Source organism: Gavia stellata, chromosome 5, assembly GCF_030936135.1.
Source record: "Gavia stellata isolate bGavSte3 chromosome 5, bGavSte3.hap2, whole genome shotgun sequence".
NCBI classification, from domain to species: domain Eukaryota; kingdom Metazoa; phylum Chordata; class Aves; order Gaviiformes; family Gaviidae; genus Gavia; species Gavia stellata.
The window spans coordinates 22,848,612-22,876,024 of NC_082598.1; the positions used below are offsets into that span (position 1 = coordinate 22,848,612).

The window sequence follows — 27,413 nt, forward strand, 5'->3', positions numbered from 1 at the left end:
GGTAGTAATTTTTCTGGTTTAATTGTTATCTCTAAACAGTTTTGAATCATAACAGGCTTTCATGAAACACAGTTACATAGTGAGAACCTGAGTAAAATCTAGTAAGACGAGACTGAAATGAAGTACTATATTCTTCAGAATTATGTTGTTGCTCAGAAATTAGAATGTTGTGTGTTCAAATTAATTTCAGTAACACAAATTGTATTTTAGGAATAAAATCAGGAGAATATTTTGGCCAGATCAGGTTTTCTAAATTTTTCATAATACTTTGTTTTAAAATAAATAATGAGATAGCTGTGCCAGATTTTTGACATGACATCCATCTCTTTCGTAGGGTGGTAATAGCTCCTTGCCAGTTATTGACATAGTTGAAACCCTCTAATGTAAAAGACATAGATTTTTTTTTTTAGAATATATTTTGTAACAATGTTTCATGTATGACTGCATGTCTTTGCTCCAAGACCTGGCCACTGTCACAAAGAATGTAGTTTTCTCCTGCCTGATATCAGCAGACATAAAAAGTAGCAAGGAACATTGAAACAAGGCTTATTTTAGTGGCTTTTACTTTACTCCCTCTCAGTTTCATGGGTTCCTGCTACACTTCTGTGTGTCAAGAATCGGGAAGGTGACCTGGCCTGCTTGTTTTATTCTTGAACGCTACCAAGCATCCTCAAAGACTTTTTTTAAAAAGACCAACCTTAAAAGGAGGAGAGGGGGAAGAGTTTACTGAACATGGCTCTTCCTACTTGAGCAGATATAATTGCTCACGATAAAGTTCCTCTTCATCCTAGTAACAGTGCAGTATATGTCCAGTGTATAGTTCTCTCCTGCTGCATTTTGATGTGGTATCAGACTTGGTGCTAGCATGTGTTCCTTCACATTTAATGCGGAAGAGAAACAATACACAGAAAGACTTTTCTGATATTTATAAAGTTCTGTTGGGAGTAGACCCCACCTTCCACAAAGTGAAAGCTATCCTGGTGTGGTACCCACAGTCTGTGCAGATACAGACAAGGAGAGGCCAGGGTTCCTCTTGCTGCTGTTTTCCTCGTGTTCCACAATGAATCAGTCTTATTTGGTATTCTGCTCCAAAAAAGAGCTTAGCTACTCTATTATGCTAAAATCTGCCATAGATATTTTCCTTCTTCTTAGTCCCCTCTACAATATCCTGAAATGAATTTGAATTACTTTAAATTCAGCAGGCCCAATCAAAAAATCTACAGCCTTGGATTTCTCAAGTTCCTGCCTGATACACAGAGAGGGCAGAGCAGAGCAGAGTTTTTTCATGGACCTAAACCATGTATTTGTTTGTTTCTAGGAAAGCCAGAAGTTGGAGAGTAACCACTAAATTTTTTTCCCCTGATACATGACATGAAGGCTTTAAGAAAAAGAAGGACTCCAAAGGTGTCTCATTTTCTTGAAGAAGCTAAGCCATCTCACAGCTTTGAAAATAATGAAGAAACCTGTAACTGAAAAACTTTAACTGTTAAAGTTGCTTCTTCAAACTCTGCCCAGTAGTTACACAATTTTTCCAAATGCTTTGTGAATAGACAGTTTTAAGTAGGGTTCAGCTGCTGTACTTCTTGCAGGGAAAGATGAATAAATTGTCACCTCCTAAGTGGAAATATTGAGAGTCCTGGAATAACTGCACAATGACTGAGTGGTTTCTGTGTATTTCTAGCAAGTTTCTGTCTAGTTTACAGAGCTGGTATTTCCATATCATTTGCAGATAGAAAAATGGGAAAAAAAGATAGTTGGGCTTTCCGTTTTTTCCTGTAACAGATGCCAGCTGTTTTTCAGCATTTCAGTACACAAGTGCATGATAGCTAACTCCAGAATGATGTCTCAAAATAATTTAGAAATTTCTCCACAAATTTTTCACTTTGTGGGCATCCTGATTACAGAAGGAGGACTCAAATTAGAAGAAATAACTACTGAAAATGTATTAGGAAAATGGTTATGCAAATTTTAAGATGAAATCATCTCAGTACTTTTGCTATTTGAAGAAAGAGAGAGAAGCCTTTCATTTGTAAAATGTTATACTGTGATGCAGAAAACCAATTATAATATACATGAAGTATGCACCGGTTATTAATTTCTGAGGCATCCTTCTATTTGAAATAAGTATCTAGAATTGTCACCTATCAACCTTGGCTGGTGTACTTTGCTTGCCAGCCAGGCTAATCATAGTTTCATTGGTGTACAGGTGTCTCTAGAAACTTACTCAGAAAAATATTTTTATTCCACCCCCACCCCCCTGCCCCAGGATATGGGGTAACAGTTCTAACCTGTCTTACTAATGAGTACTACAACTGATAATATGATGACACCAAGTTGGGTGGGAGTGTTGATCTGCTTGAGGGTCAGAAGGCTCTGCAGAGGGATCTGGACAGGCTGCATCGATGGGCTGAGGCCAATTGTATGAGGTTCAACAAGGCCAAGTGCCGGGTCCTGCACTTGGGTCACAACAACCCCATGCAATGCTACAGGCTTGGGGACGAGTGGCTGGAAAGCTGCCCGGCAGAAAAGGACCTGGGGGTGCTGGTTGACAGCCGGCTGAAGATGAGCCAGCAGTGTGCCCAGGTGGCCAAGAAGGCCAACAGCATCCTGGCCTGTATCAGAAACAGTGTGGCCAGCAGGAGCAGGGAGGTGATTGTGCCCCTGTACTCGGCACTGGTGAGGCCGCACCTTGACTACTGCGTTCAGTGTTGGGCCCCTCACTCCAAGAAGGACATTGAGGTGCTGGAGCGTGTCCAGAGAAGGGCGACGAAGCTGGTGAGGGGTCTGGAGCACAAGTCTTATGAGGAGCGGCTGAGGGAACTGGGGTTGTTCAGTCTGGAGAAGAGGAGGCTGAGGGGAGACCTTATCGCTCTCTACAACTGCCTGAAAGGAGGTTGCAGAGAGGTGGGTGTTGGTCTCTTCTCCCAAGTGACAGGTGATAGAAGAAGAGGAAATGGCCTCAAGTTGCGCCAGGGGAGGTTTATACTGGATATTAGGAAAAATTTCTTTACTGAGAGAGTGGTGAAGCATTGGAACAGGCTGCCGGGGGAGGTGGTGGAGTCACCATCACTGGAGGTGTTCAAGGAATGTGTGGACGTGGCATTGTGGGACATGGTTTAGTGGGCATGGTGGTGTTGGGTTGATGGTTGGACTTGATGATCTTACAGTTCTTTTCCAACCTTAATGATTCTGTGATTCTGTGATTCTCTGATTCTGTTAATTCCATATTTTCATCTACCAGTTCTGTACATAAATTAATTTGTGGTGAGGAATTTATGAGCAAAAGGATTAGTGGTCACCTAATATCTGTAAGTATGCAAATTAAGCTATGTTTGGATCACCAGAATGCAATTTAATGTGAGCTAATTTAACTGATCTTACAAATATTTGAATGCAAATTTCATTGCATTCCACTGTTCAGCTACTTTCAGATGTGTACTGTTAGTACAATAGTCTGGTTTGGACACATGAGGTAATTTCACATATATAACTACTGTCAAATCTAGCTTAATTTCGGTCATTTTAGGTTGAATGTAAAAGGATGTCCAAGAAATTAAAGGTCACTTCATTAACTGTTCATTTTTCTTTCTTTTTTTTCTTTATTCTGCATCATATATCAAAGACAAAACCAACTTTCTCTGTTTCCATTAACAAAAAATGAATAGAGAAGAAAAAGCAATTATTTGCAGAATGTAAAATCCTTATGATAATTTGACAGACTTTAATTAAACCAATCTACCACGCTGTGCTCATAAGACAGACTGTGAAATAAGCTCTTATTTGTTAGGAAACACCATACTGCTCATTGATAAAGTTACTTCAAAAGTTGCAACTTATCTAGAAGCATGGAATTCATGTTTCCTTTGAAAGGGAAGACATACATACAAAAAAACCTCTTGTTTTGAACTTAATTTTAACGAAGTGAACATTTGACAATACAAACAGGTTTACACTGTCAGTATAATAATTTCCATAGTATTTTGCATACATATAACATAGTATTTAAGGATCACTGTATTCTCTATAAACTTAGCTCATCATTATGATGCTTCCATAACATAACATAAGTGAGTCTTTAGATGAATGTATGGAGTAACAGAGAATTTATAAATCTTACAAATCTTTTGACTACAACTTGGAGGTACACTGAAGAGGGATTTGGGAAACATAATTTCAGTTATTGTCTGCTAAACTACACTCATCTTTAAATAATGTGGTTTTATGAATCTGTATTTTACATTCATGCTTCCTGTGATCTGTTCAAATAGTGGATTCAACCTACGCCCATCTAAAAGATACAGCCCATCCCTACTTTGATGTTTCTTTTCAAATTGGTGATAGACTGGTAACATTGCTTACTTTTGTCTTCTGACATATTTTCTTACTGGTCTTGCTTTTTTTTTTTTTTTCTTTTTTACTACAAAATCCCTACAAGGTAGGGTGTTGCCACGATCAGTGAGTTTTCTAGGGTGAGACTGATACCTAATTGTACTTTGGAATTTGATATAAAGGCTGGTAGGTCTGTCCTAGCCATTTCCTGCCTAAGGATCCTGTATAAAGCAGTTAAACCCAGCCCCCCCTTACATCTTTCCCTCTCACTTCTTTCCATAATTTTTGCTTTTAGTTTTGGCTGCTCTGTGAGACTCTACCTTTAGAGCACTACTGTGCCTTTGGCATAATCCTCTTTGCTGCCTGATGGCTGGAGTTTTATCCACCCAGGAACGTGAAGCAGGTCTCCTGCTGCTCAGACAGTGTCTCCACCCCACGCAGCATTATTGCATTTATTCTCCTCTCTATTCAATCTCTTGCTTGCCCTGCTGAAGCAAGGGCAGACGGGGGTGTGTGGGGGGGGTATGTGTGGGGGGGGGGTGTGGCAAGAGAAGCCCCAGAAGCCTGTTATAACCCAGGTATTTAGGAAGGTCTATACTGAACAGGGATTACTGGCCCAGTATCTCCAAAGGCCTGAAGTGTAAATCATTCCTGTGAAGTCTGTTGTGCCCATGAGATGAAAAGTAATACTTCTCATTGCAAAGTAAGCAATAAATGTATCAGCTTACTATTTCTGCATAGCAGTCTGTTTTAAATATATCTATAAAGCATTTAATTTCATGAACAATGTTTCTGTCTCTGAAAAACATTTCTCTAGAAGTCCTCTTTGGCCTTGTATGTGCAAATGAAGACCTCAGTAAGCAACAAATTTAATTGACAGACAACATTGCATACAGGTTATAAATTAGGCAATGGTTAAAAAGTCCCCTTTAAAATAAATCAGTTATTAATGCCTTTAAAAAATAAAATTGCATTTAAAAAAATACATATTTGTCATTCACCTCAGTTTTTCTGTATATTAGGCACCAAAGTCTTGCCAATCTTTACTTTCTTTCTGTCTTGGCGAGTACTGTATGATGGCTGGAGAAATTATAAACAAGTGTAGGACTGTGTCTGAGGTGACAAAGGATCACTAACAGAGAACATAAACATTTTGCCTTTAGGCAGATTAATTCTGGGACTTGGAAAGTACATTCCCTGTTCAATCTATACGGTTTATTCTCTTCAGCATTGGCCTTCAGTAGTAGGTATAGACAATGATTGTAGTGCCACTGACAGGTAGGAGGAAGGTGGGGAAGGTGACATGGAAATACTTTTCATACACATGTCTATGAGGTACAATATCTCAAATACCTTCTTAGAGGCTCAGATGCACAGGTGTTAATTCTGTGTACAGGCATGAGAGGAATTTTTTTTTTTTATGGACTAAATTACATGATCAGGAAAATTACAAGGAATGAGAAAAGGGAGGAGAAGGAAAGTCAGATAATCAAAGAGAGGTACATTATAAGGGTGTGGTCAGTATAGGGATAAAAGGCTGACATATCAACTGAGATAGACATTAAAGGGATGATTACAAGAAAACTTTATTAAGCTATATTAAGAAAACAAGAGCAAGAGAGAAGAAGGACAATTATTACACTTAGAGGTGAAAGATAACATAGATGTGACGCAGAAGTGAAATTAAAACTTTGCCTTAGTTTTAAACAAAGGTAATAATGTGGTACATGGGAGGCAAAAGCTGGAAGTGTCTGAGATAAAAGCAAAACTTGGAGTCTGATGTATGTAAGTCAAGGAGGAACTGATAAGCGTCATCACAGAATTCTGAGTGATATAGAAAAAAACATCCCATGTCTTCTTGTAAATAAATCTGTTAGGGCAAAAATGGTGCTGTTTTGTTGGAGAATAGCAAATACAGTATTTATATTTAAGTAGTGGGGAAGATGGACAAGAAGGGATAAAGGTCTAAAAGTGTGATCTCATTTTTTATCAAACAGTAGAGCAGAATTTATACGAAAAAATTGAGGACATAAAGGAGGAAGGAAGATGGGATAAAATGGAAATTGAAAATGGCTTTACTGAAAGGGGTTCACACAAACCAATGTGATACCTTCCTTTGAAAAGATAACCAATTTCCTAGATAAAATTTAGTAATCTCTCTCTTTGGACTTCAGCAAGCAGTTGATACTGTGCCACCTGGGAAATTATTTGTGCACCTGAGGAAGATGGGGATTACTAGAGGAATTACAAAATATGTAAGAAATTCACTAAAATCAAATGACAACTGCTGTTGTAAGCCTTATAAATGGAGGGAAAGTTACTCACTCAAGTCAAGCATCAGTCCTAAGACTGATTTTCTTTTATAGTTTAACCTTCCTGCACAGAGTGCAAATGTAATAATGAAACTTGATTATGAAACAAATATGATAAACATCATGAGTTTGGGTGAGGATTAGACTGTACTAGATGAAGGACTAGAAAACTTTTTAGACTGTAGCAATTAAAATAAAACTTAACAACTCAAAATACAATAGCAAGAGCAAGACAAGTTGTAAATTCAGTTAGGAAATCATGAGATGGAAGCAGTAGAAAAAGAAGAGAATTTAATGAATTAAGCAGAGTTATTACGAGCACCAGTGTGACACAGGCACATTTGTTTCTGCAACATAAGGCTGCATCAAGTTGTGTGCTGCTGTGAGAGAAATGGATATATTCATGTCATTTGAGGAGCCATTCATGAGACTTCATCTGAAAAATCGTTCTATTATTCTGGTCAACCATTTTCAGGAAGAATTAAGCTTACATTTAGAGATTCAGGAAGAGCTGTTTAATAACCATGGAATATAGAGTTAGCTGTGCAAGAGATGACTAAAAGGGCTTTGCTTATTCAGACTTAAGGCTCCAAGAGACATGCTGTGGCAGGCTAAAACTGGATGACAGAAGCTGTTACTATCCTCAAGGCATGAATACTTGAACCTCCTTTGAATCACTTTGTGAACCACTGCCTGGCATATTAGGGTAAACCAAAACTGGAATTCTTTTACTTTAACACACCCAGCTGAAGACTGCAATAGTACATGAGCTCATTCATAGGCGTATCATATAACTCTGCCTTGAAGGCTTTAATGCCCATCAAAAGGGTGGAGCAGATGGATGAGGGTGGTAACTATTCCTGCCATCTGGTTTTAAGCCACTGCTGCATGTATCTTACTTAAGAAAGTAAGTGGTGAGAGGAGATTTGATTGCTCTTCATAAAAATATTGGGAATAAATACCAGTAAATAGTATTAAAAAACAATGTTGATATAATAGCAATTAATATACCACTATATGTTTAGTCTAGAAATTGAAAAAAAGATTTCAACCCTGTGGAGGTATGAGGTGATGTAAAAAAATCTTACTAGTTTGGAAATGGAACTTCATGAGTTTATGAAAAGAATTATACAGACATCTTCCTTCCAGTATGTTGCTGGACTCCTAGGAAAAGAAAAAAAGAAAAGAAACAACAACAAAACATGGGCCAGGCTTTTCATGCCTTGGTTTCTTAACGATGGATTAAACTATTAGTAGCATTATCTATACCAAGATCAGGCTATGTTCTGTAAGCTGTTTAAAAAGCAGCACAAACCTCTCAGTGTGAGGTTTGCAGCATCAGAGGCATCTAAGGATATCAATAGCTGCTATTTGGTTTTTCTGTGAGCCTTTTTTTTTTCTTGACACAGCAGTATAACTCAGTTTTCAAGGAAGTCCAGAGTGTTGCTGGCTTAAGACTGTAATAAATAACTGAAATAGGTAACTTTCTTATTATTACAGTGCTTCTTAATGCATTAATTCAGTAAGGTAAGGTGACAGAATTTTAATAAATGTATTATGGAAGTAATAAGCAAACCATATAGAAGTTTGCATTATTGAGACTTTTTAGGTAGATTAATCCTCTGTTATTCCACTCTGTGCCTTCAAAAAACTATTAGATAGTTATATTTCTGAACACTGTCTACCTGAAATAAGTCAATGCATATGTGTTGAAAATAGAACAATGATATCATTATACTGGATTGTAATGAAGACGCTTCTGTGCTTCAGAAATTGCAAGGCATTGTAGTAAAGAGCATTAAATAGGCAACATTTTTATTATTACAGTGCTTGTGTGAGAGTTAAATGGGATATTTTATATTTCGGTTTACGTTCCTAGCTACTACTAGTAGAAGGTATATGTTTATGATTAATTTACAACATTTTGGGTTTTTTTTAGAAAGAACTGATTGCTGAACAGTTAAGTATATGTGATTTTTTTTATTTCTAAGGTATAAAATTTTTAGTTTGTGGGGATGAATGAGCTAGTTTCGGGGCAATGGCATGGACACATTCTTTCCACCTCTAACCACTATCTTTGTGAGCCAGCAATCCTCTGGTGCTTAACATGAAGAGTGGTCAATATGTCACCATAGTACTGCAAAGTGTGTCTATGAACAGAACATAATCCTAATATCCTAATAATAGGAAGTGGTGGGATTTGCCAGATGCCTAAATGTTCAAAATTCATCCACAGGCGTAGTGTGAGCAGGAAATCAATAAGCCAGAGAGTTTGTAAAGGTAATGAATAATACGTGTTTATTTTATCAATTTTATGCCTGTAATGATGGCTTAAAAATGATAATTTGTTTATTTCGCTGTTTTTGCTATGAAGTAGAAAGTTTAGTTTTGATGGACTTGATTTACCTTTTACCTAACATACAGGAGTCAGCAGTAGCCACAATGAAGTTGCAAAACTAGACCCAGCTGATGCAAAGTAGATAAGAATATGGCAAATTGAATTTAAGTAAGGTTAAATGATGATACAGTCATGTTAAACTGTTTATTAAATCTAGGTGTGTTACCCTTCAAGTTGATTTCTTTAACTTTTTTTCTTTTAAACTTTCACCATCAGGATTATTAATAGGTTTTATTTATTAAATTAGACCATATCTATTACAGAAATCCTAATGACTAAAATTTGTGCATCTCTTTATGATCATATGTAGCAGTCCTCATTCATTTCTTGTTCAGACAAACTTTTCATCAGTTTCAATTTGCCTATTTTTTTACTCCGTATATGGCCTTTAATGATTCACAAATATTGTACAAATGGTATAACATAAAGATATCAAACGTTTTATTTACTGACTCATTTTCTTTTGTTTGTTTAAGAATATTCCCTATTCAACATGTATATTCTAAGGAAATATATTCATTAAACTTCCTATAATTCCCCATATCCTATTTTGATTTCTGTCACAAACTGAAAATGAAGTTGTGTGTGTAAAAGAAGTTTAAAAATAGGTTAGAAGCATCTTGTGAAATGTAACAGGAAATCTATGGAGATTTTTTATTTTTATCTGGCATTTGCTGTAGCGGGTAAAAACGAGCATGTTGTGCCTTTCAGTTCCATTTAAGACACATTGAATGTTGCAGAAACTTGTAATGTCTGAAGTTTTTAGTAATATACACACATCAATCAGATCAATATATAATATATACTGCGATCATAAAGTATTTACAGACACAGATTTAGTGCTAAGAATAAAGTGAGATGAGTGGCAAAAAAAAAAAGATAAAAAGGTGCTTGCAGAAGTTAATAATTCTGAGTTTGCAGCAATATGTTGTGGCTGTGATCATCTATACTCTGTTAAAGTACGGCTTCTCACTTATTTAATGAAAACTAATTACAGATAATAGCAAATATATATCACTAATAGTGAAAGTTCATTTCCCAATGGCAATGAATATGTAAGTTAAGGAAAAAGAAGAAACAGATATAAATACCCATGAACAAATTTGGGGTTGTTATTACAATAATTTTTATATACTTCAGCATTAAAATTCTGGATCAGATTTCCCACTGAAATATTTGTGCAAGAAAATTGTAACCTATCAAGGAAATATGTGAAATTACGCCTATGATAAACAGAAACTGGACTTAGTATGTAATAAGAAACTTCCAGGCCTGCATTTCAGTATTATGGACTGGATTAGCTGAGAACTGCAAGCATCTTGCTCATGAAAACTGAGATAGTGACACTCAATTCTTCATTTAACTCTATAGTGTATGTGCATTTTCATGCCAGGAAATGGGAGACAGTAATATCAGTTTCCTGGAAATTAGCAAGGTTCTTCAACAACCATAGAAAAGTGAGGAAAACAGCAGCTCATTTCACATAAATTTAGAGAAGGAGAAGAGATAGATAATCTTCTAATTTTTTCCCTCAATCAATACGTATAGATGCATCTATACTAATGATATGGCGCACAGGAAGGGGTTTTTGGGTGTGAATTTGACTTGAGTCTATATTTGGGGTCCTGCTGTACGTATTTTAGTGCACCACTGATCCTTTTGAAGCATTGTCTTCCTTCCAGCATTGTCTTCAGGGTGTCCTGTGGTGTGTAGCACTTGCAATGCAGATGGAAGGTCCTTCATCAGTTTTGTTCTCTACGCCAGCATAGTGTATGCCTAAAACTGGCAAGTAGTACAAACTTTGTTGCTTGTTCAGATGCAATGTAGAGGCACAACAAATTGTACTGTCATCCTTCCCTTTTTATACTGCATCAGCAGGTAATATAGGTACACACTGAGGCTGCCATGATTAAATTTGTGAGGATATAATAGATTGCATTTTTGATAAAAAGATTCAACATTGTCTAGTATGTGTCAGGTAATTGTTTTTGCTTGTTTTAGCTTTCTCTTGTATTGATTTATGATTTGATTTGTTAACTGAAAAAATAGCATGAGTATCTGTCATAGAAGAGAGCTCTAATTATAGAAAAAATCTGTTACATTTATGAACATTTTTGACCTCAGAAATATCTTATGAATGCACCGAATGGTCACAATTATGTTTGTATCTTGGAGAAAGATATTTAAAATACATGTCAGCAGATCCCTGTTGATTGCATACTGGACAAGTCTACTATTCCAGTGAATGCATTCTCCTTAAAGTTAGCAAAATTTATTTTTTATATGAATTTAAATAACTGTTGAAGTTAGCAACTTTGAGGTACTCAATGTACTTAAATGATAGGTAGAGAGCGAGCGACCAAGATAGATAGATAAATAGGTGCATTACCTATATTTCTATAAAACTTTTTTGGCCAGTTTAGTGTTTTTGCTGTTTAGTCAAGCTAAGACAGTGGAAACTGAACAAAGAGATTTGCATATAATGATGATGAAGAATTTTACTGAGGCGTAAATATATTTCTTCTGCAACCAAAACAGAATGTTTTGCTTGCTTGTCCCAGATGGCTTCTTGTAAGAAGATCATATTTAGATTGAGGAACAGACGTTACTTATGTGAGGACATTTGGGAGTCTTTTATGGATTATGTTCATAGAGCAAAAGCTGCTTTGTAGAGATGCTCAACATCATTGCTATGCTGCACTTGTGTAATTTGGTTTTAACTTTGTGTATGTGTAATAGATTAGAAGAAGTGAGTCATTAATATGTTGGAAAATAAGGACTTAGTAGTGAGTGATGTAAAATAAATATAATTTATTAATAATACAAAAATACTGGAGAAGCTGAAAAGACTGTCTGGTGAATGCCAACCAAATATGTTATGTAACTAACACATAATGTGTTAATGTTTTTTGTGTAGATGACCCATTTCTGAGTGATATTTTAAGAGCTGTTTTTGAAGAATATATTGGACAGAAACCTTCACTGTTTATCAGTAGATCTGCATGTCTCTTTAGTGACTCATTTCCTTCAAAAACGTATTGATCGAAGTGAATCAAAGGAAGCACGTTTTCCTTAGTTCTCCATTTTTTTTATGTCCACCTTGTAGCATAATAGTTGATACCTGGCATTTTGAATAACTTAGATATTCATAGAATTGTCATTGTATATTGTATGTTGCCCTCCAAATCTGTCTCGCTCATGCCCTTTTTTTGGTGGGGGGTGAGGTGGATGAGGGGGAAGAAGAGTTGCCTGTTTGTCGTCTTATAAAATTCCTGTTCTTCATTTCTTTCAACTATCTGATATTATTAGTGACTTACTGCACTATTTATCCCATCACTTCATGGAGAAAAGTTTTGCTTGTCACTGATACCTGAAACTTTTATATTATTTTTTACTCTGTCTGCAGTTACTTTAGGTAAGAAAAGGAAGAACATATAAATCACTGTAATTTCTCTGTGATTTAAAACCATCCTGTTCCTGGACATAGTTCATTTAATTCCTTCTTTTTCTTAAACAATATGTAACAGTGTTCTAACTGATTTCACTGCCAAATAGTTATTTTATGGAGTATGTTTGGACCTAAGGAAGAGAAGAGGAATCTTTTTGCTCACTTATAAGATCCATGATACAGGATTAGATTAGCCAAACCCTAGTCGCATCCCGGTAAGCAGACGTATATTTTTGTATTTTTTGTAGGTGGATACAGTGCAGACTACGCAGCACCCTGGCCACATTGAGGAATCATGTAAAATGAATGTATGTGCTTGTAAGTGAATTATTTATGAAATGAAACTCCAACTCTAAGGGATGTTGGATCACAAAATACATGAACTCTCTTTACTCTCATGTTAAGAAATTGATTCCTGGGGGCAGGGTCACTGCAGAACTAAGTGGACCTTGAAAGCAAAGGTATTTTTTAAAAAAAAGAAAAAAAGAAAAAAACATGATAAATCATTTAAGAAATCCTGAAAACAAGAGATTCAGATTAAATTTTGGATGCATTTGGAGAGTAATTAAACAGAGTCACAAATGCAAACCGGAAAAACAAACGGTATGTGAGAAAGGTTTGGTAAGCAGAAATGATCATAAGTGGAGGAACAGGATCAAATACCATCTAATTTAGGAGTATGAATAGGATGAAAAAACTCACCATTTTCTGCTTTGTTCTATCTTTGAAAGGACTGAAATTTGATTAGATGATTACTTCAATTAGTAACTGGGAGATGAGTGTGAACAAGATTGAATTTTCAGTATTTGAATCAAAGAAGTATTTGTGGTTTGCTGAAAAAAAATGAACAACCTTGATGATGTGCTAGATAAACAAAGAAAAAAATGTATACCTCAGGACTGAATTTCTGGAAATATGCATGTAGTCTTAGTATGTGAAAATCTTTGTACTACTTGGGGACATGAGACAGAGTGGGGGAGAGGAACTAGGGGAAGCAGTCTTGGGTCCTTCAGATTTTGCTGAGAAAAATGACTGTACAAGGAAATTGAGGTAGATACAGAGAAGAAACCAAAACATGCTAAATGACTCTACCAGCAAATAGGGAAATCAACAGTCTCTTGCATGTATACACGTAGTCTGGTTGTTAAACACAAGTTACTTCACTTGGCTAGAGCACTCTAGACTAGAATAATTGTGCCAAGAATTGTACAATTGCAAATATCAAAACCACACATAGGGAAAACCTCTGACTCTGCAGTTGCTATTAAGCTATATACATCATATAAAAACAAAGACTATAGCACCAACTCCGATTTTATATATACATATAAAAATTTTTATATTTACTTTTTATATATATTTGGATATTACACTCTATAGTATATCAGCTTATGATTTAGAGAAAGGAAAGGCTGAATATTTTCTCCTAAATAATTTATTCATTCATATCCTTCATCTTCATCATAAGGAACAACAAAAGAGGATATTTTGACTATTAATAATTTTTCAACAAGCTCTTTTTCTTATGAATAAAGCATAACTTCAGCCCAGTCAAGTTTCTGATGTAAAGCTGGTATAACTGTGTGAGGAAACTATGTTATATTTGTAACTACAGTGTATATTATCACTTGCTTTCCTTCATAAAAAACAGGAAAAATACTTTTTCTCTCCTGATTGTTATGCATTTATGTCTGAATTAGCTCACCCTTTGTGTTTATCCCTTCAAAACTGGTAGTCTGCTACTTTTTTCCACTTCTAATAATTAGTTCCAAGTGGAGGAATTTATGATACATTAGGGGCTTTGACCTTTTTATTGTACTGAGATATATTATTAAACTTGGAAGTCTGTATGCTGCTACTATATTGATTTTGTTTTCTGTGAACAAAATCAATGAGAAAAATTAAAATAAAAAAATCAATTCTTTCATTTTTTAATTAATTCAGTTTTTCTACATGTACTTTGTTTATTTAACCTTGATTGCTAGTCTGGAACTCATTGAAAGGAGAACACATTGAGACCTTCAGTAAGTTTGCATAAAAGAAACCTGTGGAAATTAATAAAATACAGAGAGAAAGGAAATTAAAGTTAAGACATACAGGAATGAGAGAGAAAAAGATGCAAAAGAGATCAAGAAAAGCATTGTTCTCAGTTGGGATGCATTGTTTAGGAATATCAAAGAACCTATACAAATTAGTACCAACAGCTTTGTCAGAAATATCAGCATACAGATTGTTTCTTTTGCATTTTCTAGCCCTTTCCTTTAATTCGATAGAAGGTTAGAAATGGCATGTGATACCTACAACCCACTGACCACATTTCATGACTTCAGAACAGCTTCAAAGCTTATCTAAAGATGAGAAAAAATGACAAAAAATATTTAGCATGTAGTACTGTGCAGAAATAAATGCATTAATTATGCAAATATATTTGTGAAATTTTCATCCTTTTTCTGAATATAGACATCATTATCTTACTATGAAAAAAAAAAGTTTAACCTGGAAAGTGTAAAGGACCTCTGGTCAGATTCTTATCTCAGCTACAGCAACTCTGTACTTCAATAAAATTATTCTGCAGCTGGGAATGAAATCAAAATTATGTCTTCTGTGTTCATTGCAATTTCATTCTTCTATATTTAATTTTCTGGTCAGAAGCAATTACCAAGAGAGGATCCTTGAAAAATATTGTGCAACTACTGTAATTTTCAGATTTCACAGAGTTTAGCAGCCAAGCGATTTGTATGGAATAAAAGCGCTTTTATATTGCCTCCTGCTACAACACCAATGGGGAAAGGTCAGAAAAACAGTGGGAGACCAAATGAAGGATTTTTTCTTGTGTGACATCAACTTGCAAGACACTGGAAGTTTCAGAATTACAAGTGGTGATATAGCTTTTTTCAACTATTTCTTTCCTCTTTGCCTCCTACGACTGCTTCATTGTTGGGCAATGTCTTTTTTTCTGTCAGAATGAGGGAGTGAAAGCCTATTTGTGACAAGTGACATTCTGCTTTCTGTTTGCCATTCTCCTGCATGGATGAGAAAAAAAGTACATCCATATGCCTCTCATTTTTCTACCTTTTACGAGCTTAAGTCAGAGCTTTTAAAGCCAAATCTGACTTGCCTTACTCAGATGAACAGCCCAATTAATCCAGTGAGACTGCTTGTATGAGTAAAGACAACTCTTCTTTTAGTATCACTTTATTTTCATGTCTGTTTTATACAAGAACACTAAAGAACAAGATATGTCAGTAGCAAACTATCAGGGAAGTTGTGATATGCAATAACTTTGGTTAGTTAAAACACAGGTTAGATAAATTATTAGTAGGGATAATATAGCAAGTGGCAGCCAGTGGGAAATGGAGCTGTGTGGCACAAGATCTCTTTTCTCTTCTCAGTGGTTGTACTTCTGGGGACTGTGTACTGTCACAGTTTGTAGAGGCACTCTCACTGATGCCAATTGCAAATTTAAATATAGATGGAGAAGTAGATATGGTCTTCTCAGTAATATTCAACTTGCTAACCTATCCATCAAACCTGAACTAAAGGATTAAATTAAGCAAACTTCTGCCACCTAGACTACATTTTAGTCTCAGGGTGAACAATATCATTTAATTTAAATAAATTGTTTTTGCAAAGGTTCATTAAACAGTTTAAAATCTTCACTTGAAATTTCTCAGGCTTATTAAAATCCTCTGTCTCTTCTCTTCCTGCAAGATTAATTTAGGCCCATAAACACAGAGGCTTGGATTTACCCACTCACCATTTAAAATTCTGGTGTGATAATCCATACTTTAACCCATTACTTATTTTACTGTTTGAGAGTCATTAAGTTGACTGAATTTTGCTGAGCTAGTAAAAGAGAGCTTTGTACTCTCAAATGCAGTGGCTACATTTAAATTTCCAATGTATACTTATTATGCTTACTTACAAACTCAAGATTATCTCCCTCTGCGTTGGGGAAAAAATTAGCCTATTGTGCTTGCAGACATTATATTTGACTTCTGACATTACATTTAGGGAAAACTACAATTATGGGAAATGCTGCTCCAGCTTCTATACTCTTCTCAATATTTTACAAGAATCCACATTAGGAGTGTAATACGTGATGAATGCCTTAAATAACCCTTTCTAACACCATGAACATGCCTATGCAGTTTCATTGTTTTAAATCAAGCTATTTTAGTTAGAATGAGTCTGAAAATATCAAGAAACCACAATCAAATTACTATTCTTCATAATACCCCGGTAGATTACTATTTCAGCAGTGAGTTTTACTTTGATCTGTAGTTCCTAGAAATGGCATCAGAGCTATCTATCACAGGAAAGCAGTTTGTTGCACTTTCTAAGGGAGTTATGATGCTAATGGAAAAAAAAAAGTTCATTATGTCCCCTGAAAGTTACAACAGAGCCCTCAATAGTCTTCAGCAATGGAATTCAAGGAAGGCATTAATGTTTTCAAATCTAGTTTAAAATTAATTTTCTTCCAAATCAGATTACTTTTCACATTTAAACAGCCTCAGTTTAGCCCAATAACACCATTTTGAATAGCAAGTGGCAACCAAACCAATTTCAAAAAGATTTCTATTATTTATTATTTATATATATTAATATTGTATTTTTTATATTATCTTTGAGAAATATGACTGAGAAAAATGTCCTGAAGGATTTCAGTGAACCTAACTATGGTCTGTAGCCAATCTTATCTGGCTTAATTATCCATTTTTGTTTCATTTTGCAGAGTTCCTATTCAGGAAAATAACAGGACTTTAAATTGGCTTTTGACACAAAATAACCTTTCTTTAAACTGTGAAACTGTACACAGACAATTGTTGTTTCTGGGAAAAAAAGTATCACTTCTTGAATACTCTTCAGAGTAATTTTATTTTAGCAAATATGAGCGAAAGAGTGGTATATAGACTAAGTAATCTCAGAAGACAGTGTGGGCACAGTTCTATATTGTAAATGTCCATCTGCTTTTCCTTTTTACTGCTAGAAGAATGACAATTTACTTCTGTTATCTGCCCCTGTGTAGTGAGAATGGTAGGAATACAGGGAGAGAATACAGAGAGTAAAGATAGCTCTAGCCTGACTTGCCCCAGTCTCAGCTTCCACCTCTAAGAAGGGACTTAGCACATAACTAGCTGTATAGTTTCACAATTGAGAGATTTTATGGTGAGAAGTAGGCATCTCTGGGTGCCCATTCTTGTCAGCCTGGGTTGGTTTTCTGATATTTAGGATGAAACCCTTTTTGGTGTCTCCTTCCATGAGGCTACAGAGAGACTTGATCTCAGAGGAACTTTGAATGTGTTCAAGCTCAAAACATTTCTGCATTTAAGTTTAATGTTAGTTAACGTGGAACACGTTTAAGTAGAAACGGCTCATCTCACTTGGTTTGCTTTAACATACATCTAATGATAGAAGATAGTTCATGTATTTGACTTTACTGACCTCACAATGTCATTTCGACAGAGGGGCAGAAAGCTAGGGTTGTACCAGCTGTCGCAGGGCTAGAAACCAGGAGACTCAGTCTTCATTCCTAGGTCTGCCACTAGTACCCACCTCTTTGGGGCTACACCTGTGAAAACAGAGAACACGTTTTCATTATCTCAATCAGAGAAAATTGTTTGATCCATTTTGTCTTGTGAACTGTTTATAAGGTATGGTGATGAGATCCATAGAAATGTCTGTAAAGAGTAGTATGACATTGTAGAAATACTTTAATGTCTTCTGTTTAACTGAAGTTGGGAGAACTGGTTTTCAGAGCAAATCCTTTTTTGCTTAACATCTATAAACTGCCTCCTGGCCAAATTGTTTGGAACAGATATTAATTTTCATCTTTATGTATATGGGACAGTTCTGTATATATACTTCAGTGCACTTTCGTCAAAGAATGCTTTAGATTTAACCATGCTGCATTTAAGAAAAAAAAAATTATAGGTTACCTTTTTTCATAAAATATCATATTAGGGAAGCAAATGAAACTTATTATTTTATGTTGGTTTCAAATATAGATAGCATTTTGTTTTTATTCGAGTATTTCATGACTGTGAAGTGTGAATTTATTGACATTGTTAGTGGGTAAAGACTTTCAGCAAATTGGAAAAAAAGACATAGTATGGAAGTAACTAATTCAATAGTATTGTGAAACTGTTGATTATATACTGAGTGCTGGCAGTGACACAGCTATACATAAGCTTTGTCCTGAGGAACCTACATTATAAAGAGGAAACTAGACAAGCTGTGGGAGACTCAATGTTTTCCTTGTTCGCCTTCATCCTGCTTCCATCCCTCATTTTGAAATGCTCCCCATGGAGGGCATTAGAAAGTTGTGAATTAAAGCTCCAGGGAGTCTGAAAGAAGCAGCTATAGGCAGCACTGTGGAATAAAAAGGGTAGATGTCCTGGTGCAATTAGTCAGGTGTTTCCTCTGCATGATGAAGCACTTGCAGTGTAGACAGGACAGTAAAAGGAGAATGCAAATAGTACAGTTACATGTGTCTGTAAAATTCATGTCATGTTGTGACTTCATGCCATGCTCACCTTGTGTTTCAGATGCTTAAAAGTATGTGAAGTTGGTCTGAGCATCTTGCAGTGATAAGGAGTTGGTAACTGCTGGTTGCCTGTTGAGTTCAGTTTGTTGTCTTTCAGAGCTGATCTGTTTGGATATTTTTATGAATTTCACCATAGCTCTTGAGCAAAGCTTGTGCCTGTATTATGTACAGACATCAGAGCATTCCCAAAGAACTTGAAGTGTATGCAGGGAGCTAAAACCAATAAACTCACTTGGAGCAGTCTCTAGTTTTCCTTTATTTTACTAATGTTGATGGTGTAAATTTCTGGCATTAATATTGAAATAATAAAATGATAAAAACATAGGTGTAATACTAATAAGCTATTTTAAATTTTATTCTCCCATTTAAAAAGTAAATTTAGTTTTTAAATATAGCATTAAATTTTCAATATAGCACAATTTCATATTGTATTGTGTTGTGGAGCACTTCCGTGCAGCCTTCTGCACTTTGTTTTAAATCATTCTCACTGAAATTAGAACTGTCACTGAGCAGCGCCAGACAGATTTTGATTTCACTCAAAAAGTTTTTTCTAGTAGGATGATTTTTGACAAATATATACCGGTTTTATACATGTTGTTAGGTTGATTTTTATATTAAGTTTTTTGTAGTACCTTTGACTGAGTTTGTGGCTTATTGCCATTCCAAGGTAAAAAGAGCTTTCCAAAAATAGGGTTTACAACTATGGGAGATCAGACAGTAATGTCAGGACCTCTGCTTTATAGAATTCATTACTGTAAATGATGCAAGAAGTTAATACATTAGCAAGGCTTAAAAGAAGATGGAAGATTTTTAAAATGCCATTTAGTCTATTAACTTTCTAGAATTTCCTTGATACTATTTTTTAGATTTTACACACATATAATAAAGGCATACTATAAGATATATTTCTGTCCTATTGCTTATCTCAGTAAAGGTTGCATTTATGGCATGAGCTACATTAATTTCAAATGAATAATCTATAACAGTGTGGTTTACTAGACAGAACTGGGAAGTGGGAACTGGGGATCTTGCATTGCATTCTTGCTGATGACACTGACCTGCTTTTGTGGGGTGAAAGAAGTCACCTTAGCTTTCTGTGCCTTAACTGTCTGGTGTATTAAATAGATATAAAACATCTTACGTTACAGGATATGATGAGGATTGCTTAAGTAAATACTATTTGTGATTTGTGAGTGTCAATGGGAATTTGCTGATTGATGCCCTACCTAATATTACAAAGTTTTGGAACACTATTCACCTGCACGTGTGTAGTGCTTTTGCATGCTGAAGTTAAAAAATCAGAATCTTGAGCTCTGGCATAATAATTTCAGCTTTGCCATTTTCAGAATACTGTTTTTTTCCCATTACTATGATGAAAAAAAAGGCAGACAATTGTCCTTAAAAATGTAGCCATTTAATTTTTATCTAATTTATTGGAAATATAGTAAATTTTTTCTCTTATAATGCACTAGGTACTGACGCTGCTGAATCTCTAATATTCTGGCCATGTTGAACTGCACCGAGAGAGAATTACAATAGCTATTATAGTGAATGTAGGAAATAAGGTTGAATTTTCAAAAATGCTCACTATAACTTACTTCAGTGATTAACTCTTTAAAAAATACGACCCTTAAGTGTCAGTACTAGACAGATGTACAGATGGTTATCCACATCTTGCAATAACCAGTGTGAATTCAGCCAGGCGGCAGGTGGGAAGGTTCTGGACATCTGTATCATCTCTCTGGCTTGTGCATCTGTCTCTGAGGGCCTGTACAGCTGCAGCGGCTGCTTCCCTACATGCCATAACCAGGAAAGAAAAGGCAATTGGAATTCTAGTACCCAGACATGGATGTCAATGGCTGGCACCTGATACCCAATTCCTAACTCACTGTGTGCATTTCATGGTTTTTGCACATCAACAGACTTTTTTATGTTGCACATATCTAAATACCTCAGTGTATACTTGAAAATTTTCATAATACTTCTTTGCAATACTGCATTTTATTTTAGGACAGAATATAAATATTGCAAAAATTTTTGTAGGAAAAATATGGTGAATAATTATTATATTAAAAAATGGAAGATCAAATTATCACTAGATCTTTTGATAATCAGTTTTATAAGCCATTGAAATTCTGCTGAAGAGGTTTGTACTTTGTGTAGCTGGAATGGCTGCCAATCATGCTTCCCTCATCTATTATCTTATTCAAATTAATACTGGTAAGCTTAAAATATCATAAGTAGCTTTAGCCCTTCTGTAATCTACTTTTAATAGGAGGAATGAAATACAGTCCATATGGTAACCTGGATGATCTGTCTTGAACTATTTCTGGGATAAGATCAAATACATACCTGAGTTTTGGTTACATACCCAATCTCAAATTATTTTCATTAAAAATTAAAATCTCCTTTAAATACACTTAGTCTGAGGCCATCTGTTGATTTCATAAATCCTATAGCCTCAGTTCTTGTGCTGGATAAACCTCTCCTACATTAACTTACCATGGAGGTTACAACATCAGAGGTGGCAGTTGTGAGATGGGCTTGAAGTGCTGCATGCTGGATTGAAAGGGTGAACAACATTTGCCTTTTTAAAAGCCTACTTCTGACTCAAGAAAGTAAAACAAAGAAGGGTCTCAGTGACTTCACTGGGTTTTGGATCAGGTCTCAGTGTGGTAAACTGGCAAATTGTCTGATGCTAAGTATGACTAGATGAGGCTAAACAGTGTGCTACTGCTTATTAAAGGCTTTTCTATGTAATGGTATCAACCTACAACAGAATAATAACACATACTTTGTATTTTTATTAAGTGATGTGTTTCTACTAACTGAAAGAGTAGGTACTTTCACAGAGACAGAAAAAAAGGGTTTTTTTTAAATGTAATATTCATTTAATTCTCTAGGGGTTTCAGTCATATTTGAAACAAAAGTCCTATGTTCCTGCTTCTGAACTAGTCATTAAGAATAATATACAGTAGAGTAATCATAATTTTGATTCCCCTTTATAATTACTGATCCATTTCTGTATTATACTGTCAAGAGACTACTATAGCTGCTTAAAAAGAAGCCTGGCTTCAGCAATGAAAAAGCAGCACATCATTTATTAAAGCTAACAGCAAGCATGCAAATCATAAAATAATTTATCATGAGGGTGCCAGTGGTGGGACACTTCTAAAACAGAGGGTTCCAATCAAGCTGTGTGCAGTCTGCAGTGATACAAAGAAGGACTTTCTGATTGTCATAAGGTGCTATGTGTTAGTTTGACTGTGCATTTCAATGGCAATATGAAGTGTTGTGAAAATATTGAGTCTTAATATACTTAAAACTTCCTCATATTAATTTTTTTTCTCTGTAGACTCCAGGCAGTTGAACAAACAAGAAGAAATTATATTTACTTGAATCATTTCAATAAAGTTGGTGGATTTCCCAAAGATATCACTACCTGTCACTAAGAGTTGTTCATGTGACTATTTTTTACTGTGGTATAACAATAACATGACATTCCTTAGAGTAATATGTGAGGTTTGGATAGCATAATGGACTTCCAGGCCTTTGAGAAACACCATTATTTTTTTGCTGATTTTGTATTAAATAAGTACCAGCCTGTATTGGTGGGTTAATATATGCATACCATTTGGAACGTACTTAGTGACATTATGTAATTCACAGATGTTTTATTATTCATAGTACTGTGCATTCATAGCTCTCTGTAGTCACTGTTGTGCAAAATCTAATGAGGGGAATTCTGTGTGTCTTTTGCTGGCCTTTTAGACTTATCAAACTCTCATTCAGTCAATTCAAATCACAAACAGTGGGATGTGGTGCCCTTTTCTGATTATTTTACTGCTTGACTGATGGAGTGGAAAGGAGTAAAAATATTGATTTCTCGTAATTTGTGCATATATATTTCCTGTTGTAAAAATACAGGGGAGGACATAAAAAAATAAGATCTTATCTTTCCACTGTATTTCGATTGTGCTGTAATTTATCCCTTTGAGAGGGAATAAATTATGGTTAGTATAAGTATTAGATAAGGATTTTATACGCACTTTTCACAAGTGTAAATGAAATCACACTGTTATAGATAGAAGTGAACTAAACCAAAATGAGGATGCTCCTCTGTTTCTGTTGTTGTTGTTGTTTTAAATCATATTAGAAATGCTTTCTCCAGCTGGTTTACCAATTCACTCTCCTTGATTTCATCATCTGATCAGCACCAGACCACTAGCTGATGAAAGAGAAAGTCGGTGTTACTGATTGCAGTGGCATTTATCATTTTCTATTAATATAAAACTCACAGTGTCTCAGTGCTGTAGTTCTACTGAGGAAATCATAAATCATAGTAATTAAATGACATCCAAAAATCCTCACTGGAATCAGAATTTTAATTTGGAATTTTGTTACCATTTTTTTAAAAAACTCTGTTCTTTTTTACTTTGTTTTCTTATTAGCCATCCCTTTTCTCTGTGACTATTGCATTCTTCATCCCACATTTCTGCATCAGTTTCTTATCTTCATCCCTGCTTGGCTGGACTTTTTGGACCGTGTAACTATAAACTTTGTAATCTGTTTTTTCTTCTATCACCATATTTATCATGAACTTCTTGCATGTTATGTTATCATTTTAATTATTGCCATGAAATGTAGTCATTCACTTGGTAAAAAGTTTATTCACACTTAAACATTCAATGCTTTATGTTTAGCTTGTGAGTTTTATACATACAGTGGCAAGTTCTTGGGATAGCAATTTCTTCTTTGTTTTCCTGTTTCTCCGGGGAAGTATTCTTCCCTGGGAATGCTTTTGGCAAAAGTTTAGTCTCCTTCTCTTTAAGTTCCCTGTTATACACCTTTGTACAGGTCTGTCATCTCTTGACTATCTGCCTTTGTGGAAAAGAAAGGCATAGTCCTATGTAGCTTAACCTATCCCTGACTGTAATGTCTTGCAGGAAAAAACAAAGCAGTTTGCAATGTTCTACCTTTCCGTGTTGGGCTAGTGATATTCTTGCCTTTGCAGAGTCTGGGATGAGTATTAGGAAGGTAAATACTTTGAGTAATGAATTGGACAGTTTTGTAAATGCAGTACTTTTCCACTTTAAGTGTTTTTGAAACTGCTTTTGATTTATTTAATATTCAATCATTCAGTTTGATGTTTCGTTCATTTATATACCACTTCAGAAAATCAACATGTAAAGCCCTTTAGAGCAAATGATAAACTTCAGTCAAAATGCCCATAGGAGAGTGATGTCAAACACAAGGAACAGAGAGGCTAATGTAAAATCTGAGACATACGTGGAAAAGTTGAGCTTTCTGTCACATTTAAGAAGAGTTAGTGTAAGAAGCCGGTAGGAAAGTGATTTTTTTAATGTCCCATATCCAGTGAACTTCATTAATGTGAGATACGCTCCTGAAAACATCCTTCCTTCTGTGCTACCATTCTGTCTTCCCATGACTGTGTCAGTGATTGACAAGCTGCAGTCTTCACACTAGATGAAGGCATAATATTCCAACTTGCTTTTCAGAGCTGTGTTATCTTTGTCACGTTTTCTAATAAGACTCTGATAATGTGAATGTCGGGTGGTCCAAAACACTCTTTGAAGTCTAGCAGTGGTCCATGCTCAAAAGTTTTAGGAAGTTCCTGCTTTCTTGGTGAACAGAAGGGTCAGAAAACATGAAGCACACACAGTTCATTTTGCTTCAACTTGAAAAATTTATGGAATGGCAAGCCAATGGTGTTTCAGCTTTTGTGGTACTTTCTAGCTTTTTAGTCCATTCTGTCTGATGTCCAGGCAGGAAACTGAATGGACATTGTTAATCTCACTGAGACAGATTGATATCATCTTCACCCCATAGAAGGACATCAAGAAAATTTCCAGTCATGGAGATCACATTATCATAGACAGAACAACACAGGAGTTAGCTTCTGTCTCTGGTTCTTTGTTGGCATGATAGCAGTTTCCAGATTTAGGTCTGATGAATATAAATGGACAAGAATGTGTATTCTACACAATGTCTGAAGAAAAATGCCCAGGGCAAAGTAGCTTCCGTTTGGTTTTATGTGAAAGAAAATGTAAAAAGCAGCAGTTAGTTTCTCCTTATGTTTGTCCCCCTAGAGTTTTTTCTTCATTTACTAAGGTCCCCTATTGGAGACAGAGTGGGATTCTTCTATTTCAGATTTTTGCTTTTGTATATGTAGAGAACACTCCAACGGAGGAATACAAAAAAGACGGATGAGACAGCTGACATCTTGAAACGGGGCTGCTTACTGTAATGCCAAAGGAAGATAGGTGGAGAAAAATACAAATAATGAACAAAACCCAACACATAGTTCTCTAAAAGGGAACATTTTTGTCTCTATGTAAATAAGCTTCAATTCTCAGGCTTGAATCCAGCACAAAATAATAATACCTCTTAAGCGGACAATGCTGAAAGAAACTTCTCTGATTCAAAATAAAAGATGAAATCCTTCACATAAATATTCCACTTACATCCATGCCTGAGAGGGGAAGCTGGAAACATCCTTTCCTCTGGCAAAAAACCAATCACAACAAAATGAAGACTTAAAAACCAAGCACAAAAGATCAAGTTTAGAAAGTGAGTTTTACATTTCACCCTAGAAACTTTGCACGGCTTCATTTTTACATAGCATCATTTTTAATATGTGTTAAATTAAAAATATAAGATAATAGATGTCCTGAAGTGAGCACAAAACTAAAATTAATTGACTGCTGTTGATCACTGTTGATGCTGTACATTGCAGGATGGCAGTTTGGTTGTACTCTTACTGTGCTGTTAAGAAATAAAAAAACTTCAGTAGAATGATTAGGAGTTAGTCACATGTTGGTATAATTTATTTATTCTGACATAGAAACAGAGGTTTTAAGCAAGTTGTTTGTTTGAGGAGATGCTCAGGGAGACAAAATCTTATGTATAGTTTTATGACCTGCCTAACGGTTTCTTTCCACGTACTTAGTATCCTCATTTGGCTGAGCCTAGAAATACTGTTCTCTTCTCAGTATTGCCAGAGCAGGCAATCTTTAGTCTGTTCATATTTTTAATCCTGAACTACCCCTGGTCTCTGATCCATATAGGGGCTTCATCCTCTAAATACGAGAAGTATTCCTCTTCTCTGAGGAGTTGCCCCATCAGCAGAAAGATTGGGGTTTTTTGTATAAATGACCCCAGAATGGTTGCCTCTTCTTTTGTTTCCCTGGAAGGGCTGGCACACTTTTAGGTGTTCAGAGAACAGCTATGTATTTTGGGTTGTATCCCAAAGTTGCTGGTTTAGGTTTTTGTTTTTTTTTTTGGTGAAGATTGCCTGCTGAAATTCTTCATGAAAGAACTGCAAAACTGAACCAAATACTTACAACATCATAATTTTTATGGAGTAGGCATTTGGCTAAAATAAGAGAGACATGCAGTGGTCAATGTATATGCTTAAAAAATACTATTATTAATATTATAGTTTCTGTGTTTATCAGGCAAGTAAACATAGAAGTAGAATATGACTTAAAGTTTTGCTTAGTTCTTATTGTCTTTCATGTCTTTTGGGACATGAATTCCAGCCTGGCAAACCTAAAAAAAATTCTTCCCCTATTACACATGATGTGATGTATGAAGCATAAAGAGATGAAGCCCTTTCATTATGAACGTAGATATGCGTATAGGAAAACAGCAGAAAGGAACTAAGCAGGGCTCAGTTTACATAAGCTACGTGTAAGAAAAAGAAAACTCATGGATACAAATTCTGCAAATATTTCAAACTCAATTCTATTAGTGTTTGTTATGTTTTTCTGTGATTTCCACCCACAAGACAGAGACAAAGCAGCTGGTCTAATTGTTATGAATAATTTACCTTTTTAGTTTCAAAAGCACTGATATTTGTAGTTTAGTTTAAAAAAAAAGAGATCTATTTTAAAAGAAATGGTAAGCAGATTACTTTCATAGTTCTTACGATGAAACATTCCCTGTTCATAGCCTGTATGACAGCTCTGACAACATTATAAATCTTTCCAACCTTCTTATTTCAATTTAGCTATACTTGTGAGGATATATGTTGAGGGCATCTTAAGCATAAAGAAAACAAAGATGCTAAGCTATAAAACAAATATGACAACTAGCATTTTTAACCCGTGTGGATTTGGAAAGGATTTATACTGTATATCAAAGGGTAATTCCTCTGTGCCTCTCTGCTGTTCAAGAAATTCACCTATGACTTTTTTTCAGTGCCAGGATTGTTCTATTCTGATGTCAGCTCTTATAGTCTAGAAATAGAAGAGCTGCATGGTTGAATTGTTGAATATTTAAGAAATGCAGAGTATTGTCCATGTTGGCATATATAGACTCTCAAAGTGTTTGGCAATTAGATTTATGTGCTAGTGT

The 27,413-nt window shown here is 35.4% G+C and overlaps 1 protein-coding gene across 1 annotated transcript in view; it reads left to right on the top strand.

Moving 5' to 3' along the window:
* PCDH7 (protocadherin 7) overlaps positions 1-27,413 on the top strand; it is a 281,461-nt gene that overhangs the window by 44,465 nt on the left and 209,583 nt on the right. The window contains exon 2 of the mRNA XM_059817558.1: positions 12,736-12,795. Coding sequence (XP_059673541.1) covers positions 12,736-12,795 — 60 coding nt within the window. The remainder of the gene's footprint in view (positions 1-12,735; positions 12,796-27,413) is intronic.